The sequence below is a fragment of the Kryptolebias marmoratus genome, linkage group LG20 (genome assembly GCF_001649575.2).
Source record: "Kryptolebias marmoratus isolate JLee-2015 linkage group LG20, ASM164957v2, whole genome shotgun sequence".
NCBI lineage: Eukaryota > Metazoa > Chordata > Actinopteri > Cyprinodontiformes > Rivulidae > Kryptolebias > Kryptolebias marmoratus.
The window spans coordinates 21478109-21497361 of NC_051449.1; the positions used below are offsets into that span (position 1 = coordinate 21478109).

At 40.4% G+C, this 19253-nt stretch overlaps 1 protein-coding gene and 1 long non-coding RNA gene across 3 annotated transcripts; one reads left to right on the plus strand and one right to left on the minus strand.

The window, feature by feature from the left end:
• The first annotated feature begins 360 nt into the window (after positions 1-360).
• LOC112450647 lies at positions 361-2975 on the plus strand. 2 transcript variants are annotated; one of them, XR_003039328.2, is made up of 4 exons: positions 361-435; positions 511-587; positions 2365-2454; positions 2533-2975. It is a non-coding gene; the product is annotated as an uncharacterized LOC112450647 (long non-coding RNA). The 2 variants fall into 2 exon arrangements; XR_003039327.2 differs by having other exon boundaries at positions 2550-2975.
• A 1301-nt stretch (positions 2976-4276) lies between these two features.
• LOC108238208 (Y+L amino acid transporter 2) lies at positions 4277-18568 on the minus strand. The gene is made up of 10 exons (XM_017420154.3): positions 18409-18568; positions 17713-18242; positions 13227-13352; positions 12988-13132; positions 10369-10492; positions 8778-8881; positions 8578-8674; positions 8353-8502; positions 6411-6594; positions 4277-4818 (listed from the first exon to the last, which is right to left on the minus strand). Exons 2-10 carry the CDS (start codon positions 18227-18229, stop codon positions 4724-4726), a joined length of 1542 nt encoding a protein of 513 aa, XP_017275643.1. The 5' UTR covers positions 18230-18242; positions 18409-18568; the 3' UTR covers positions 4277-4723.
• Positions 18569-19253: the final 685 nt, after the last annotated feature.

A 19253-nucleotide genomic window follows, 5' to 3' on the forward strand; every position in this document is an offset into this window, starting at 1 on the left:
CCTGTGGTCTCCTTCTGCGCCTCTGCATTAAGTTTCTTCTTGTTTTCCTGCTACGTCAGCCTTTTTGTTTCTGTTTTAATAAATCAGTTGTTGTTTTTTGAGATGAGTCTGCATTCTGTGCTGCACAGACAAGTGAGTACAGCAGCAGCTGATGGGAATTTAAAATGGGATGGTAGCTTTTAGCTCTGATTTCAAGCATTTTTTGTTTCTAATGTTTTCAAAGCTCCTTCTCCTCCGACTGTCTCTCAGCAGATTACATAACCAGGACTACTTCTCTCTTCATACAGTCCTGCCTCCTGGTAAATGCACTAAATGATGGGGAGACTAAACATGATTTGGATCTTTTTGTTTTTGTTGTTGCAGTAATATTCCTCCAGTCAGCTGAAATCCCACCAGGAACTGAACGAAGCCACTCTTACTCCAGTCTTCAGCAGGGTAACTCTAATCTTCATTCACTTTTCCAGGAGGAATTTAAATCAGATTGAATGACTTTCAAACATTGTCTTCCAGCTTCAAGACCTCATTCAACCAAACAGGAAGTTCACTCTGACGCTGAAGATTGAATGAGTTCAGAAGTAGTAATTGTGGTGATTTGGCTTTTTCTGGGTTTTGTTTTAGTTCTCTGGTTTGTGTTTTGGTTTTGTGTTCTATTTTTAGTTATCTGGTTTTTGTTTTCTTCTTGGTTCTGTCCTCGTGTTTGTGTTCTCATTTCCACTCTTCCCCAGTCATTCATTTGTCTGTTAGCCACGCCCATCTTCACCTGTCCCGAATAAGTAATCATTCCACCTGTTCCCACTCACCTCGTTATCCCCAGTCTTTAAAACCCGGTCATTTCTCTCCATACCTCGCTGGTCCATTGTCTAGGTTTGTCTGATGTTGTTAGTTTCTGTCCTGCCCGTTCCTGTTTCTGTTTCTGATCCTGTTTTGGTTGGTTTTTGATTTAGCTTTTATCTTATTAGTTTGCTGCCTCGACAGCTTTTTGTTTTCATTTTTGTTATTAGTTTAATAAATTAGTTTATTTTTCAAGTATGAGTCTGGGTTCGCCTCCGTCTTCACCACCTTTCCTGACAGTAATAAACTAAAATATAACATGTTCAAGAGAAGCATCATTATTGCTCTACAGATAAACTTAAATTAAATACAACTTTACACATTTTGTTTTTGTTCCTGAGAAATTTCAAACAAATTGACTTTAATGGGAAGTCAAACTAACCCGATGACGGATATTGCGAGATCTTGTAATCAGTTAGCTAGCGCTCAATGCGTTGAGTCTCAGGACTAGATATTTTGCTAACAGACACTGTATTTTGTTTGCACTGATTCAAATGAAAATCTGATTAACAAAAACAGTTATTAAAAACTAGGATTATCCGAAATGTTGGGATAAACGAAACATTTTCCTTGCACCTGTTAGTCGCTTGTTTCCGTTCCTGAGTTTGCAGAATGAGACATGTTGTCAGGCCTGACAGACTGAGTCATGCTGTCGTGTCCTCGGCTCTTATCTGCTCAGGAGGACTGAAAAGTCTCTGAGAACAGAGGGGAACACTTTTCACTTTTCTTCTTGAGCTGTGCAGCTTCCAGAAGGCGACTGAGTGGGACCTCTTCACGTCGGGCAGCGTAACATCACGCTGGAGACGACAAACATGTTTTCAGTTTAAACATTTTGTGGTGATTTGGGTTTTTTCTGTGTTATGGTTTTTGTTTTTATTTAGTTTGTTTGGTTTCTGTCTTGTCTCTTGTTTCATTTGCTCCTCCTCAGTCTCTCTCTCTCTTTGTCTCCCTGCCACATCTACACCTGTCCCCACTTTGTAATCACGTCACCTGTCTCCATTTACCTAATTATCCTCAGTCTTTAAAACCCGGTCATTGCCTTCCACACTCCGCTGGTCCATTGTCTAAAGTTTGTCTATTGTTTGATGTAGTCTGTTTAGTTGCCATCGTGCTGTGTTCTTAGTTTCTGTCGGTTCCATGTTTGTATTTAAATTTAGGTTTTGTCTGTTTGCTGCCACGTCAGCATTTTTGTTTTGTTTATTCTCTAGTTTAATAAATTAGTTGTTTTTTTTTTTTTTTTTTTTCCCTTACTATGAGTCTGCATTCTGGGTTCGCCTTAGTCTCCACCGTTCCTGACACATTTACTTTGAAGGTCAAACAAACTCTTAAATGTGAGTTCTACTTTCAGGGCCTGAAATACAAGGTTAAATGTGCCTGAATACATTTGGAAGAAATTAAATGATAAGTTATATGTATTTTACATGAAAATTGTTTGCTTTGAATGTTTGTGTGAGAAATTCTGTAAGCGGACAGAAAACATGGAAAATAAGTTCTAGTTTTTCTCTGACATTCCTGTGACAAAACGTGTCTCAGCTCTCCGTGGGATCGTAGCTGCTGTTTCTGCTGAACGAGGAGGAGCTGAGGTCCAGTTGCCACCTGCAGAAACTACAGCCGAACCTGATGGTCAGAAACATGTTTTATCACAGCCGAGTTATTCATCTCCTGTTTACTCTGGACATTAAATCATGTCAGTAATGTTAGATTTCCTCTTGTTTTAGGACGTAAAGTGATCAGTCCTGGGTTGGATCCTGTCAGCTGGACCTTTACATACACAAAGGACACTTCTGAGAAGGGAGATCTTTGTGTTAAATAGTTTTTACCCCTCTGTCTTACAACCTATATTCCTTTATTCCCTACCTTACCACTGTCGGATCAGAGTTAACAGGTCAAAGAGGGAAACCCAGACCTTGATCTGTCGTCATGATCCATATCTCATGACCACAGGTCGTCCATCTCCTGCTCCATCCTGAACAAGACTCCCAGGTGCATGAGACAGTAGAAAGAGTTTGTCCAGACCCAAAGCAACAGCACTTCATGCAGAAGATGAGCCACAAGTAAAAAAAAAAAAACACAAGAAGCTAGTTTCTTCCAATTTCAAAAGCAGCTGACAAACGGCCCTTTTTTTGTGTAACAAAACAGATGCATGCACATTATTGTATAAAAGATGACAAAATTCTGTCAAAAAATAGGCATAAACATCATGAAAAAATATTTTTTTATTTAAAATCAAATATGTTCAGGGGAAAAAAATATAAACACATTGATAAAATAAATTTGAAATAGTAGTAGAACTTTTAGGCATTAATATAATTTGTGGCTTTCTTTGGTTTTCGATTGATCGTTTCGTATGCAGGTGAGGGAGCTCACTTCGACAAATAAGGTCAACAAGAAATCAATATGCAAACATAAGTCTGTTTATAACAGATGCAACTCACTCAATAAAACCTACATTTGTTTTAAAGGCATTTTCCAGCCATTCTGAACTAGGGTTTAGTGTAAAAGTTATGGACATATAATATTTTAGCTGCTGTAGATAGCCCTTTGATCAAACTCATTTTGGAGAAATAGTTTATTTCTGACAGGACTGATGAGCTAACAGCTTGTCGGAACGTTGCTTAATACCAAAGTGGATTGTTGTTGTCCTGAAACAACTCCAGTATATGACATTTCCAAGCTGAAACACTTTTTACAAACCTTTACATCACCATAAGTTTTGCGTTTCACAATTATTCTGACAAAAATAATCAATGAAACTGACACCAGTGTAAAGGTTTATAAAGTTGGATATACATGAACCACCATAAAGCTCATCAGTCCTGTCAGAATTAAACTGTGTTTCTCTAGACGGAGATTGATCAAAGAGCTGTCTACAACAGGTAAGATATTATTTTTCATAACTTTTCCACAGAAACCTACTTAAAAATGGCTGGAATATTCTTTAAAGTACATCCATCCATCCATTTTCTTTAACTGCTTCTCCATTCCGGGTCGTGGGGAGCTGGTGCCTATCCCCAGCAGTCACTGTGCGAGAGGCGGGGGACACCCTGGACAGGTTGCAAGTCCATCGCAGGGCCACATATAGACAAACGAGACAAACAACCATTCACACTCAGGGACAATTTTAGAGTCATCAATTAACCTAACATGCATGTTTTTTGGTCTGTGGGAGGAAACCGGAGTAAACCCACATGTGCACAGGGAGAACATGCAAACTCCACCCAGAAATGCCCCAGGCCGGGAAGCGAACCTGCAACCTTCTTGCTGGGAGGCAACAGCTCTAACCACTATTCCACTGTGCCACCCTTCTTTAAAGTACAAAAGTTCTTAATTTTTTTTTATCTTTGGGAGGTGATTAAACATGAAAATACAAACGTTTTAGAACAAAACGTTCAAAATATGCGACAGAATTTCAGCATGTGCAAAAAAGTAATGAGATAAAGAAAAGAACATTAAACTAATAAAGTGCTTTTATTCAGAGTTGAAGTTGTTTCTATCATTCAAACTTTATCAGTTCAAGAAAAGATGTTTTAATAAACAGTGAAAATATTCCTGAATAAATAACAGCAATAAACATGTTTCTGCCAGCTGAAACCACACAACTAATTTAATCCTTTTTTAAAAGAGACCATCTTCTGTTCATGTTCGTTCCAAACCTTTCATCCAAATTCTCACTGACAACATTTTCAGTAGAAAAACAATCAAAGAAAGCAACAGCTTGGATGTTGTATGTTGTGTGAATGCTCCTTCTCTGGGGGTCATTTGAAAAGTCAGGATTGTTTTAACTCGACCCGACAGAAGTAATCTTTAGAACCGCTGGTCGCTCTGTCCACGCAGGGTCGTACATTCCAGCTCCCAGAAAGATGACCGATGAAGACGGGAGTTTGTCTCCACCTCACTGGGTTTTACTGCCCGCTTGAGTTTCTGTCTCTTGGTCAAACTCAGTCAGGCAGCAATAGAGCAACATCTGGGTGTATCTGGTGGCAAACGCTTGAAGGAACGAAAGAAAAGGGGTGAAAGAAGGGAAGGAATTATGGGAAAAGACAGAGAGTATGATCTGTAGTGTAAAATTAAACACAAGTAATAAACACATTAATGTAGTACTTTATATAATGTCAAAATAGATAGATTCCAGTTTGTTCATGTTATTAATGAATCTTCATACGCCAAAGTTTGTCATGGAGTTCCTCAGGGTTGAGTGCTTGGACCAATAATCCTCACTTTATAAATGCTTCCATTAGGTAAAGCATGGGATAAACTTTCATTTTTATCATGATGATACGCAGTTATATTTATTTATAAAACCCAATGAAGCCAAGCATGTTTTTATGTCTTAGAGACATAAAAACCTGGATGACTCTTATTTTCTATTGTGTTTAAAACCAGACAGGACAGAGGTTGTGGTTTTTGGACCTGAGCATTTTAGGAACAGATTTTGCAGCCTTTCACTTCTTCCGGATGACAATAATTTGGCTTCCAGTAATAATGTAAGGAACAGTTGTTTTATTTTTGATGAGAATGTGTCTTTTAACTTTTATAGTAAAAATGCTACCAGGACCACGAGAAAAACTGGTCCATGCATTTATCACTTCAAGGCTGGACTATTGTAATTCTTCATTATGTTGTCTTTATTCTTTTGATTTTCCATGGTTGTATTGTAATGTAAAAAATACTGTTTTCAGTGATTCTTGCTGCATGTGACCACCATGTTTTAGTTTAGTTAGGGATGCCTTTAATCTTATCCCTATAGGGTGCCAGGATGTATGTGTTATCTGGTCCTTTTGTTCCCCCCTGACCCCTCCTGACTGTATGGAAATTTACCAGTATGTGCCTCCTTAATTACCTCCCCTTGTGATCAGCTATCTGACCCTTCTGTTCCCCCCTGACCCCTCCTCATCCTTCAATGGTATAAGAAGGGGGAGCTATCTGTAATGCTTCAGACTCACTCTGTTGACTCACCTCAGCACAGTGATTCTCAGCTATATAGCTTAAATAAATTATCCTAAGACAAAACTCTTCGTTGTCCTCTTTGGTAAAGAAAATTCCACAACAGTATTTATAAATATTGCTGTCATTAATCCTGCGTTCTTTGTTTCTCTTTCCAAACTGCACCTGGACCAGTCTCTCTGTGTTTGTGTCTCTTTCCTGTCCTCCCAACCCCAACTGTTTGAGACAGATGGCTGCTCATCCTGAGCCTGGTTCTGGTTCTGCTGGAGGTTTCTTCCTGTTAAAGGTGAGGTATTTCTTCCCACTGTTGCCAATTTGCTGCCCAGGATGAGGGATTGCACCAAAGTGAAGATTTTACAGTCTGGTTTCATTAGATAGATAGCATTTTGGCATATTGTAGTATATTTAATCTAACTTTACTGTTATTGGATTGAATCTAGATCTGTTTCAGACTGAAGCTGATTGTATGTGATTTCATTTGAACTTGTTACTCCTTCGTATCGTGCCCTGAGATGACATTAGTTGTGAACTGGTGCTTTAGAAATAAACTGAATTGAACTGAATCAATAGCATGTCCCATGACACATTTCAACAAGGACAAATGAGACTATAAAACAATAAAGTGGAAAACCTACTGTTTAGTTTGCGTATGAATCGGGGCCTCCTCTCCTCAGGCAGGTAAATGGCTACATAATAAACTGGAACACCAGATAGTGCAATACCAATCCCTATGAGGGAGTTGATGGTGTCTCCATACAGAGGGACGATGACTAAAAATATGCTGCACAGACAGTAGACGATGGGGAAGAACAGGCTCAGCTGTTGAGACAAGAACAACATTTCATCAGTATTTTTGTGTTACACATGTACAATGTCCAATTTAAAAAGTCACTGAAGCTGTTGATTTTATTATTAATCAGAGCTCATAAAAGTCCACCAACTTCCTTTATAGCTACAATCAGTTTTCTGTTTTGTAGCATTATGCAGCACCTGTACTATTTCAAAAAGGAAATACTTTGGAGCTTTAAGCCCTTTTTTATATAGGATAAAATATTTTTCAAGCCTCTTGGGGTAAGTTTGAGTCATGTAACCTCTTTCATTCCTTTTGTTGCTCCAGGCTGGTTTTTACAGCAGCCTTTAAGTCACACCACAGACATTTAGACTGAGTGATATCTCAGCTCCGGCAGGGCAACTTTGATTGTTCAGAACATTTGAAGTAGGGTTCTGTGGAAAAGTTATCAACAAGTATTATCTGACCTGTTGTAAAAAGCTTTTTGAACAACTTCAGTTTGGAGAAATACAACCCCACCCCTGAAGAAGTTGGGACGTTGTGTAGAATGGAAATAAAAGCAGAATGCAGTGATTCATGTGTTTATGAGATTTGAAAATCATTGCATTCTGTTTTTTATTTATCATATTTTCCAGACTACAGGGTGCACTGGATTAAAATACGCACTGTCAATGAATGGTCCATTTTCAAATTTTTGTCATATATAAAGCGCACCAGACTATAAGGTGCATCGTCATTTTTGTAACTTCGCACAGACCGCGCGCGCCGCACTCCATTCAAAATGGACGATTTTGCTGCTCTAGCGGAGCTGGTTCGCCTGTATCAGCATTTATATGATCCCGCTATGAGAGACCACAAAGATAATCAAACGGTTTAAAACTCACGGAAGGATACAGCACCGACGTCAGCGTCAAGTATAAACGCCCACAGCGCTCGCTCAGGTCTGTACGCCGTGCACGGAGTCGTGTGACTATAACTGAGCCTTCATGCTGCAGGCGGTGCAGCTTTGTAGTTTAACCAAAGTCGTACTAAAACATTATGACTTCTTACATACATAAGGTGCTCTGGATTATAAGGCGCACTGTTGTTTTTTTTTGAGAAAATTGAAGGCTTTTAAGTGCGCCTTATAGTCTGGAAAATACTGTATATTTTTACACAACATCCCAACTTTTTAGAGTCGGGTTTGTATTTAATTCTGACCAAATAAAGTGGATTTCTTTTGTCTTAAAACAAGTCCAAACTAAAAAAATTCAAAGTTGTACGTGTGAATAGTATTAAACGTTACGTTGCCAACAATTTCACTTTGCATGGTTATTTCAGAAGAAATATCATGATATTCCTGCTGGATATTCGGGTTGCAGCTGAAGTGCTACAGCTAGCTGCTGATGATAATTGGTAATACAACAATAACGACAGTGTAAAGGTGAATAAAATGGTGTTTTTTTTTTTTATAAACTGCTACTAAATGTTTGAGATTAGAGTTGTTTTAGGACAGAAGCCATTTGCTTTGCTCTCAGTCCCTCTTAGATGAGCTTGTCAGTCCAGTCCAAATAAAACTTTGTTTCTCCAAACTGAAGTGTTCAACAGGTAAGATATTAAATGTTCAAAACTTTTCGACAGAACCTCATTTCAAACTATCTAAATATCCTTAAAAGTTGAGTTTCTGCAGCTTTACAAGAAACTGTATTATTTAACCCCATTAAATAAAACTAATGTGCTGTATGAATGAAGTGCACTGCGTTCAAATAAACACATTATTTATAAATCCGAAGAAGTAAAAGCTGAACCTTGACAGGCCTGTGTCTGTCAGGCTGGATGATGCGCAGGTAGATGAGTCCGCCCACTGACAGACCAACATAAAGCCAGTAACTGAAGCTGAAATAGTTGATGAGCTGAAACACGTCCTCCACACACAGGAAGATCAGGCCCATGAGCCCCTGCAGCCACAAAAACGAAACAAATCATCCTCTCTGTTCTTGGATGAGCATGTCGAAGCTGCGGTTGTGCCTCACATTAAACAGCAGAGCAGGTATGGGTGTGTAGCGGTTCAGGTGGATCAGACTCAGACTGTCGGGGAGGTGGCCCTCTCTGGCTCCAACAAAAAACAGCCTGTGAGATCAATAAAGCGGCAGGTCAGCGGGAAGTACAGCACTTTGGATTTTTATCCAATTTTGAACACCACGCGAGCACCTTCTCTGGGTTTTCTCAGTACCGTGAGGCAGCGATGACGGACGCGTTGAGTCCTCCGTAGCAGGACATCGCCACTGAAACTGGGATGATCCAACTGAACGGCCCGAGCACTGCATTTCCAAACGTCTGTGGGGTCATACATGCAGTTATTCAAACAAAGTGTCACCTTTATTTCCAGCTGTCGTGTTTTAATCTGAGAAGTCTTGCAGTCAACCAGCCAGGGACAGAACCAAGAAGAGGCTGAGGCCCTTCTAGAGCAGAGGATCACAACCTTTTTTCCCCCGAGCCCTCCCTCTTGCACTCACAGAAACGCTTGTGTATGCCAATGCCAAAATAATAATTTTGTTTGTTGTTAATAAATTCCATATATTTTTTTCTTTCCATAAAAAAGAACAACCAGCGCTGAGGTGTTTGATCTCAGATGTCAGGATGCTGGTAGCAGCTGGTTACAGGTTTCTGGTTTTTATCCTAACCAGGAAGAAGAAGACTCAGGTGGGATGATAACCTGAGCTCCATGTTTAGTCAGTCTGAGTTCACCAGTTTGTCCTCTGAGATCCAAAACATTTGTTCTCATTCTACTAGATTGTTCCTCTCCCACTCTGAATCAGCTGGGCTCATCACCCTCTAGGTTTAAAACATAAATGTTGGTTAAACATTTCTCCCAGCATGTGGCACATTGGTGGATGAAGATGAGCACACAGAGCCTCTGGACTTTTGTAGCTCCTCATTTGATTTTTTTTTATTCTTTTCTCCAGTTTGCACATAAAGTTTGATTCAGTATGCTGCATCTGTTAATAGGTCTCATTGTAAAGAGAGATTAACACAGAGAAGGGAGTTGTGGTTCAAAGAAATTAAAGCATTCTTGGAAGGAATGCATATCGCCCACCACCTTTCATGTCACAGTTTTAGACTAAGATCATCTTCTGTAGAGAAATGACAGAGTTGTAGCCGTTTTAGTCAAACCTCAAAAATAACATATTGTGCCTATATTAGAGATGTCATGCTCTTATGTGTTGTGAATGACTCTCAGCATCAGATGTTACCTCAATATCTGTAAAATTGACTGAATTATAGCCATTTTTATAGTTTCCTAAGGTCAGTTGGCTCTGGCAGCCTTCTTGAACTGGACTTACTCGAAAAGTTAATCAGATGCTTTTGTACATCCAACGATTTCCTGAAAGTTTCATTAAAATCCGACCAGTGGTATATGAGTTATTTTGCTAACACACAGGCAGTGTTAATGCCAACGTTTTATGCTGGTGGCTGATAGGAAAGCTCTGCACAGGGTGATTAAAAACACCAGGAAGAATCATCTGAATCTTTGTCAGTTTCAAGTTATTTCAGTGACCTTTGTGGGTTTTTCGTTCTTTACTGAAAGGGTACAAACAAATTTATCCTTGTCTTTATACTGTATATATGTGTATATGTGTGTGTGTTTATATATATATATATATATATATATATATATATATACTGTATATATATGTTCTTCCCAGTGACACTTGTTCTCAGTCTGACTGCCACAGGGGGGTTTTGGCTCTGTCACTAAACACCCCTCAGGAGAGCGGAGCTACGTTTAGCAGCAGAGCGAGTCGTCTCTCTCCGGTTCTTACCACAGCGACGGCATCACTCGCCAGCAGCGACGGCATGTCCAGAACCACATAATAGGCTGCGTTGGTCAGCAGATAAATGATGGTCACAATGGGCATGGAGATGGCAATGGCCAGGGGGAGATTCCTGCAGAGAGCACAACGAGACCAAGCTGAAGAGCAAACAGGTGACCCAACTTGACCACTTTGACACTTCAGCTTGACTTGAGTTGGCCAATAAAATCCATGTGTCAGATACACACTTTGGGCTAGAGTGTGACATAAGCTTGTGAATAATTTCATATGTACTGATGCTATTTAACAAAATAAAAAATCAGCATAAAATGGGTGCTAGAATGTAAGATTTGAGTTGAAAAAACATGAAAAAACAATTTAAACACTAATAGAAATGTTGGAAAGAAGGAGACAGTTTATGATCACAATATTAACTTGTCAGTAACAATTATTAGTTTTGTTTCCCTGATAAGCAGATTTATTAGATTTATTCTCATTTAGCACTTTTATTTGGTTATTTGCCTTTTAAACTACCAGAGGTCTTTATCTACATTTTTTTTTCTAGTATTTTTTTTTTTTTTGCTGTTTAGTTTGTTTTCAAGTGTCCCTTAGTCTATTCCTGAAACTAAAATACTTTTTGTCGCAGCTTAATTCAGTGCAAAACAGTATTTTTATAACCATTATTACTTTATTTACACTCACTGCATCCTGAAGGACAATTTGATTATTTGAATGTTGTTTTGTCCACATGTTGACCAGTGATGGACATAAAAATACCTCAGTTTGCAACAAGCTGCACGTCTAGAACGGGCACCAGAGAGCGTAAACAGTGGCATCAGGAGTGGAGTCGTGGTGTTATCAGGTAGTTGCTGGGGCAGTCAGTTCAAACAGCGAGTGAAGATCAGCCACACATAGGATGCCTCCCAGACACATTAGACAGTGTTGGCAAGATCTGAGGGAGTTCGACAGGGGTCAGATGGCGGGTTTGCAAGAGGTCAGAGGTCGTATTGTACAGCTGCGTGGTATGTGGGTGTACAGATGTTACAGTAACCTGATCCTTCAACCAATGGGTTCGTCAGGCCAAGTTTCTGATCACTCGTCACCAAAAAAAGTGATTACAAAAAAGACGTAAGAAATTAAGAAGTCTTTTTATTTAAAAAAAAAAATCCAGTAAATTGTCTTTCTTCAGATTGTTAAGTAAAATATGTGGAAAAAAGTTTATATCTATTTCTGTATGAATATTTTGACAAAAGCAGTCTGAAAAAGTGTTAAAAAAATATTCTGGTTTTTAATTTTGGCTCCTTGTGTAAATGAGTTGGACTGGCCCTGAGTTCAAAGGTCAGACAGCTTTAATGAGAGGTTAGAAGGGCATGTATGGTTGAAGAACTGTTCTAAGGATCAGACAGGAGTGATACCAGTCAGATGAGTTTCTGGCAAAACCTTTATTCTTAAAATCTAGTTCTCGTGGACTCTTCTCGTGGGATGAGTGGCTCGTGAGTGGACCTCGGTCATCTCTGGTAGTGATTTGGGACCCTGGCGGACTTTTAGGACCCCAATCAAACTCGTGGAATCAGCTCAGATACCACCTCTGACCCAGTGCTGATCTGTCAATCACATCAGTCCAGGTCTGAGGTCTGAGGTCTGAAGGCTTCCTGTTGCTCAGAGAATTAATTTTCAAATCTTGTTGCTGGTTTACAAAGCACCAAACAGACTGGGTCCAAAATATATCTGTTCTTCTGCATTATGAACCATCAAGACCGCTGAAGTCGTCTGGATCAGTTCTGCTCTCTGTCCCCAGAGGCAGAACCCAAACATGCAGAAGCTGCGTTCAGCTTTTATGCACCAAATATGTGAAAGAAAGACCCAGAAAACTGCTGAACCGCTCCGACTGTGAGCTCCTTTAAAACAAGGTTGAAGAGCGCCCTGTTCGCTGCTGCCTTCGATCAAAGCAAAGAATGATTTTATGCTGTTTTTTATATTCCTTTATCTTTTATTCCAGGTCTTAATCAGATCTTGCTTTTAATTTCTAATTTTATGAAATGTTCTTTCCTTAAACGTCTGTACTTTTTAATCTTTAACTTTCTATATGCTTTTATTGTCCTCTTGCATTCTGTCACAATGTTTTTAGTTGTTGCTGAAATGTGCTCTACAAATAAAGCTGCTTGCCTTGCCTTTACGAATTCGACCTGATATTCTAATCATTGCACACACATGACCTTTGAAGGGTCTCTGCAGCAGAGCCTCGGTCGTTGAGTGGCAGTGTCTAGTTACTGTAGGAGGACTAAACGTGCTCATTGAGGATCTGCAGTCTTATTTGTTCCACCTCAACTCGAGGTAACGTTACAGCTTGTATGGACTCAGTTTTATTCATGCATGTCAGAGCAGCAGCTGTCCACCTGGGCTTTGTAAGGTTGATGATAAGGCCTGTAATGTGACTCTGAGTTATTGACCTCACTTAACGGCTGAACACAACCCAAACTGTTAAACCATGCAGCTTCATTTCATTTCATGTCCACCCCTCTGTCTGGATTCTTAGCTTTTTTTGGGGTCAGTTAATGTTTTCTGCAGATTGTTAGCCAAGAGCCACATCCTGTCGGACATTGTGTGCACCGTGTCTGCTGTGATCACCTGTCAGGATTCTGAATCTCCTCTGTGACAAAGTTGAGCGTATCCCAGCCGGAGTAGGAGAACAGAGCCGAGTGAAGAGCCAGAGCTATACATCCTGAGTCTGTGGAGGACCCTTCAAATGGACTCTCAAAGCTCTTTGCTTCTCCTACAAACAGAGATGTTGGAGAGTTTAGCTTTTCTCTTTTCTTTTTTTTTTTTTTTTTTAATTTGGATGAATTCTTACTTTTATTTTCACTTACCGGTCACCATTTTTAGGATTCCAACAATGATGATGAGGAAGAGAGCCATGAGTTTAGCGTAAGTGAAGACGTCCTGGACCAGAGTCCCCCATTTCACATAAGCACAGTTAATGAAGATGAGAATGCCTGGGCAAGTAGGAGGAAGAACAGCGTGAATGAACTGATCATGGGAAACGTACACATTTTCAGAAAAGTCGTCACGTTTTCCAAACCAAAATCTTAGAAAACACAAAAATGACTATAACTCAGTCAGTTTTACAGTTACAGAGCTAAAATTTGTTACAGATGTAGCTGAGAGTCATTCTTCTGTCAAAACTTACATACCAAGCACTAATTGGTAATAACTGCTTTTTAAAACTTTAACTATTGGAGTTAACTGTGTCCGTCTGTTAGCAAAATATCTTATGAACCAGTGGATAACTTTTAAAGAGACTCCCAGAAAGTGATCATTGGATGTACATCTACAGTTGACTCAGTTTTGAGTCAATTCAAGATGGCTGCCACAGCCAACTTACATTGGAAACAAAAAATCACTATATATTCAGTTAAGTTTACAGATACTGAGCTAAAATTTGACGTGGTAGTAGCTGAGAGTCATTCCGTACACATAGTCTGAGTTTAAGGTTAATTTTAAGGTTTGGCCAAAACGGTTCCAACTCTGTCCCATTTTAACGGCAGAATCAAACTTATTATTAATTCAGCACATCTCAGGCTGGGTGGAATAAGCTCATGGGTGGGACATGGCCCTCCATTTGATATCCACCAACATACAGTAGATCTTTTAAACTGGAATGAAAACAGTCAGGAAGTCAGTGGAAACCTCAGCGTGTAAACTCCAGCCCGACGGGCATGAGAATGTAAACTCCAGGACCAAAGAAGCAGGGACCAACCGTGAAAAAATGCAGATGTAAACGCACGCAAAGCGAGCTGAGTAGAGTGGAGCCGGGACTGTTTGGGTCCGTGTAAAAGGGGCATAAGACCAGGAACCAATGGGTGGTGTTGACCTCTGACCTGTCTGCAGGAAAAACATCATCCCACCAGATCAGTAGTTACAGGCGGTTAATAGTACTTAGAAATAACTACTAAAAAAACCTACTGTTACTGAACACAATCTGTCACTGCATCCAGACAGGTAACCTGGAAATGTGTTACACAATCTGTGTTTCATGCTGCAAATGGAAGAAGAAATGTTGGGTTGTATGTTTTAAAAAATGTGCAACGTCTATCTAAACCTTCATAAGTAAGAGATACTAAGCCATGTGTGTTACAGTATGGGGGTGGAATGAGGGGGCATCAGTGTTCATGACATGGAGACTTGAGCTGTGCCTAAAGCTACTTTAGCTGCAGACTTAGATATTAGACGTTCAGAGGCGTCTTCCCATGAAGAGATGTCTCAGGATGTTTTTATGTGTGGGTGTACTTCACTGGCCTGCCTGCAGTTCAGATCTGAATATAAATGGAGTATTATGAAGAAGAGAATCAGATGATATGATAACCACGAGCTGTGGAGCGCCTGAACTCTTTATTTTCAAGAAAAAACAGAGATTCTTCTGAAAAACTGCAGAAATCACCCTCATTGTTGGGAAAACATTTACAAATCACATAAGCATTGGCACCCTTATTACTACTGGGCTGTTAACCTTCTGTTTCTGCTAAATTTTAAACTATTTTATGCCTTACTTATTCTTTGTACACACAAAACTCGATGCGGTTGGTCAGTAAAGACTAAAACTCAGTTATTTGTTTCATTTGAGAAAATACTGACTCAGTAACTCCTGTCAATCAGCTTGTGATTTTGAACTTTACAGTCAGCAAAAGTCGGAGCAAAGTGTCATTCTCTTGAGTCAGCTCCAAGTGTCTTAAACACCGAGTCTCTGGTTACAAAAACAGAAAGTCACTTCTTGGAAGAGCAGCTCGAGTCTCAAGAAGCTGCCGCTCGGTCACCTAAGTTGCACCTCTGATTACTTCAGTCGTCAGAGCACAGAACCAGGCAGGTAACCGCTGTCGTTTTCTACAGGACTGAAACTCTTCGTCATGCAACAGCCCCGTTGAGTTTAACACTGGGCTGAATGGGCAAAGTGTGTCTATGGGAAGAACATAATCCTCCTGAACAGGCAGTATTAGAGCTCATTTGATCTAATTCTCTCTAAAACTCCAGAACCAGCTGTTCACACTGAACTTCTTGCAACCACTTTGCTGTAAAACCTAAACTGTTTTCCAAGTTATTTAGCTGAGATGATAAATAAAATCAGAAACTGTTAACACAGGAGCATTTTCATGAATCACTCTGTTTTAGGAGAAGACGCAGGAATCAAATAACGGTGCTCTGGATGCCAATTGAAATTAAACAGAAATTAAACCTTCATATTACTGTCCTCACTAAGACCTGACCCGAAGATCTGTCCTGGGTGATCTGATTGCATGCATATAACTCCGAACACAGGTGTGAACAACCTCAAAAAGCATTGAGGATGTCTTCACCCACACCACCTGTAGAGGTGGTCTGGAATGCTTTTATTGATATATATTTAGTCATCTGGATGCAAATCATCCTGAGGATGTAGAACCGCACCAATTTATTGGCATGTTATTACCTGGACATGTCTGAGTTAAAACCCTGCTCAGTGTCAACTCATTACAGATAAATGAACCATCATCTTTGAGAATATTCTGAGGTTACAGTTTTTTTTTTCTTTTTTGTTGTTTTAAAAGTTTATCAGAACCACTCTCAGTAAAACTGCCTGTTTGTTGTCAGTCAGTGGATTATCGGGACAATGTTTTTTCTTTAGTTTAATGTTTGCTCCTTTTGTTTTTAAAGCTGATTGGGCCCATTATGAGGGCGACATGGCAAAACAGTGGTTAGAGCTGTTGCCTCACAGCAAGAAGTTTGAAGGTTTGCCTCTCTGCCTTTTTCTGTGGAGTTTACATGTTCTCCCCGTGCACACACAGGTTTACTCTGGTAACAGGTTTCCTCCCACAGACCAAAAACATGCATGTTAGGTTCATTGGTAACTCTAAATTCCAGTTTCTGTCCTGAGGCTGACACTATGTCTACTATTAAAACTAGACTTAAGACTTTCCTTTTTAATAAATGCTATAGTTAGGGTTGGTTTGGGTTTCCTGAACTATCCCTTAGTTCTGCTGCTATAGACTCAGACTGCTGGAGGACAAACTGACCACATTTCCTCACTCTGCTGCTGTCTTTACTCGCTTTACTGAAATCATTTCTATCACTAACAGGATTTTCTTTGTTTTTCTTTCTATAGAAACTCCACCTGGACCAGTCATTCTGTGTTTGCCTGTATCTCTTTCCTGTCCTCTCAAACCCCAGCTGGTCAAAGCAGATGGACGCTCGTTCTGGTTCTGTTGGAGGTTTCTTCCTGTTTAAAGGAAATTGTTCCTTTCCACTGTCACCAATGTGCTGCTCAGGGCGGGAGACTGTGACGAAGTGAAGATTCAGCACAATTTGCTGGCTTCTTTAGATAGATAACTTTTATTGGCTTTTTATAATGCATGTGAATGTTTTTGGAGAGTCTTTTGTCGTGACTTGACAATATAGAAATAAACTGAGTTGAACTAACCACTCCTATTTTAATTCAATATGAGTTTTCAGACCTACAACAAGCAGAGATACTGCTTAGACCTTGTTGCCACTCGGACTTGTTTTTGCGAAGAACTGAATCGATGACAGGCTGCATGCCAGGCGGTGCAAAGAGTGGATTTACTCCACAATGGTCAGCCGGCACATGACTCAGATGTGATGACTAATGAAAAAGGAAGAAACACTGGCTGTCTGGAGGAGGCATCACTTTAAATCAGGGACAAACAGTCAATGCTGCTCACACTGCAGGATCTGAGCAAGACATTCAGCATATGGATCAGCTGAAACTCAGGTTGTTGTTTTAATTTATTTACTCATGAAGTTTAAAAAAAAAATGAAATCAAAGAGATGGAAGACATGTAGCTGCTGCAATTACAGCAAATTATAAGAAAAACAAAAAAACAAAAAAATCTGTGTGTCTGAAAACTGACGGCTGAGCTGTTCTTATTAAAGACATACAGGAAAAGTAGTTATTGGATACTTTAATACTGTAAAAATAATAAGCTTTATATATTTATATTGGTTGGGTTTCTGCACACTTTAATGTTATGATTCTAAACAAAAATTAGAGGCTGATGCAGCAGTCTGTTTTTACTCAAATTGTTATTTTAAATTTGAAAGGAACTGTGTAAATCTAGAGCTTTTTTATTTAATACTTTCTTTTCCGGTACCAGTTAACCTGGACTGAAAACCTTTCTTTCCCCGCTGATGTGATGTCTGTGAGATCGAATCACTCTCAAAACATCTTAAAACCAGAGGTGAACCGTTGTCCTGAATCAGCCAGAGCACATGTTCATGCCAGGTCTGAACATGGCCAAAGGATTCATTTTTTCATCATCTATGTCTGATGTTCAGCATCATTTCACACACAGGAGAGTTTCTTACAGAGGCAGGCTGCAGCAATGAGTCGGATGCCATCATACGGAGGCTGGCAGGTCGGGTAGAAAGCCTCCACCAGGTAGTTGGCGAAGGTCAGCGCAATAACAGCCTGGCTGGCCGGTTCAATCAGCAGGATGGACGTCCACAGACGGATGAAAGCCAGGAAGCCACCGAACGACTCCAGGATGTAGGCGTAGCTGGCCCCAGATTTGGGGATGGTGGTGCCGAGCTCTGCGTAGCAAAGGGCCCCGAACACCGAGAAGATCCCCCCGAGAGCCCAAATCACCAGGGACAGCCCGTAAGAGGAGCTGTACATCAGAACACCTTTCGGCGAGACGAAAATCCCGGAACCGATCATGTTGCCCACGATGAGGCAGATCCCGTTAAGGAGAGAAATCTCCCGCTTCATCTGCATCTTCTCTTGGCTGCCGCTTGGAGCCTTTAAGTCCTCTTCAGAAGCAGCTCGAGAACTTTGACATATTTTCTGGGACATGACCTCGATCGTCTGCCTTAAATCCCCCATTGGTGCTGCAGCGCTGAAATGGACACAACGACAGTGATCATTCCTGGTCCAAAACTATGACTGCAGTTTCTTCTTGTCCAGAATACAAGAACTGATCCAAACACAGCCTCAGATCCTCCTACAGACATCGCTAACTTTAGTAACAAGTTGATGCATAAAAAGACAAAAAGTCAGCTCACCTTGTTCACAAGATAAGCCTGGCTGCTGGTTCCTCTGAGCATAAAGTCCCTCCTGGGTCAGCGCTGTCCCTCTGAGACACCAGCCTGACTCTGGTGAGATCCCATCTGAGAGGCAGCAACAGTCGGTCGATGGTGCAATCCCTGCGAGCCAGCACAAACACAACCTGTGTTTTTCACCAAGGAGAAGCACACTGACCCCTCCCGCTCCTCCTTCCCAATGTGCTATTTTAAGGGACGAGCAGATCCCATTCCTGCACGCAGGGACACTTTAAGGCCCAACACTCGGGGAACCAATCTGTTTTTGAGCTCACTTAAAGGATCCAGATGACAAAGCCTTTGTTATAGAACCTTCTGCAGGCTGTCCTGTCAGCCAGTGTGTCCTGATGCGCAGGGTCGGCTGACCAGTTGTCCCCATCAGTCACCGAGACGGGCTGTAAGGCTCAGGAATGCATTTAGAGACAATGGGACCCCTGGGTACAGATCTTGACCCAGTTCTTTGCGGTGGAGGTAACCTGAACTGAAAGAAGACCCCCTGATGTTGGTTTAAGGCCCCGTCTACACTGCTCTGGATATGTTTTTAAGCAGATGTTTTTTTAAATTTTATATTTTTTTAAGTCCATTTACACATTCAAATGAAAACATTCAAATACTTACACCACACCACTAGGCGGCAATAATGTTCACATTAACAAGTGTAATGGCAGAATTTACTATAGGGTAACACCTGTTGTTTATAAGTCCTGATAATGTTATGACTTCTGTTCCAAGTCCCATGGGTTCTCACAGAATGAACTTGTTTATAGAAGTGATGTTGAATTTTCTTCCCTTGGGAACCAGACTGACTA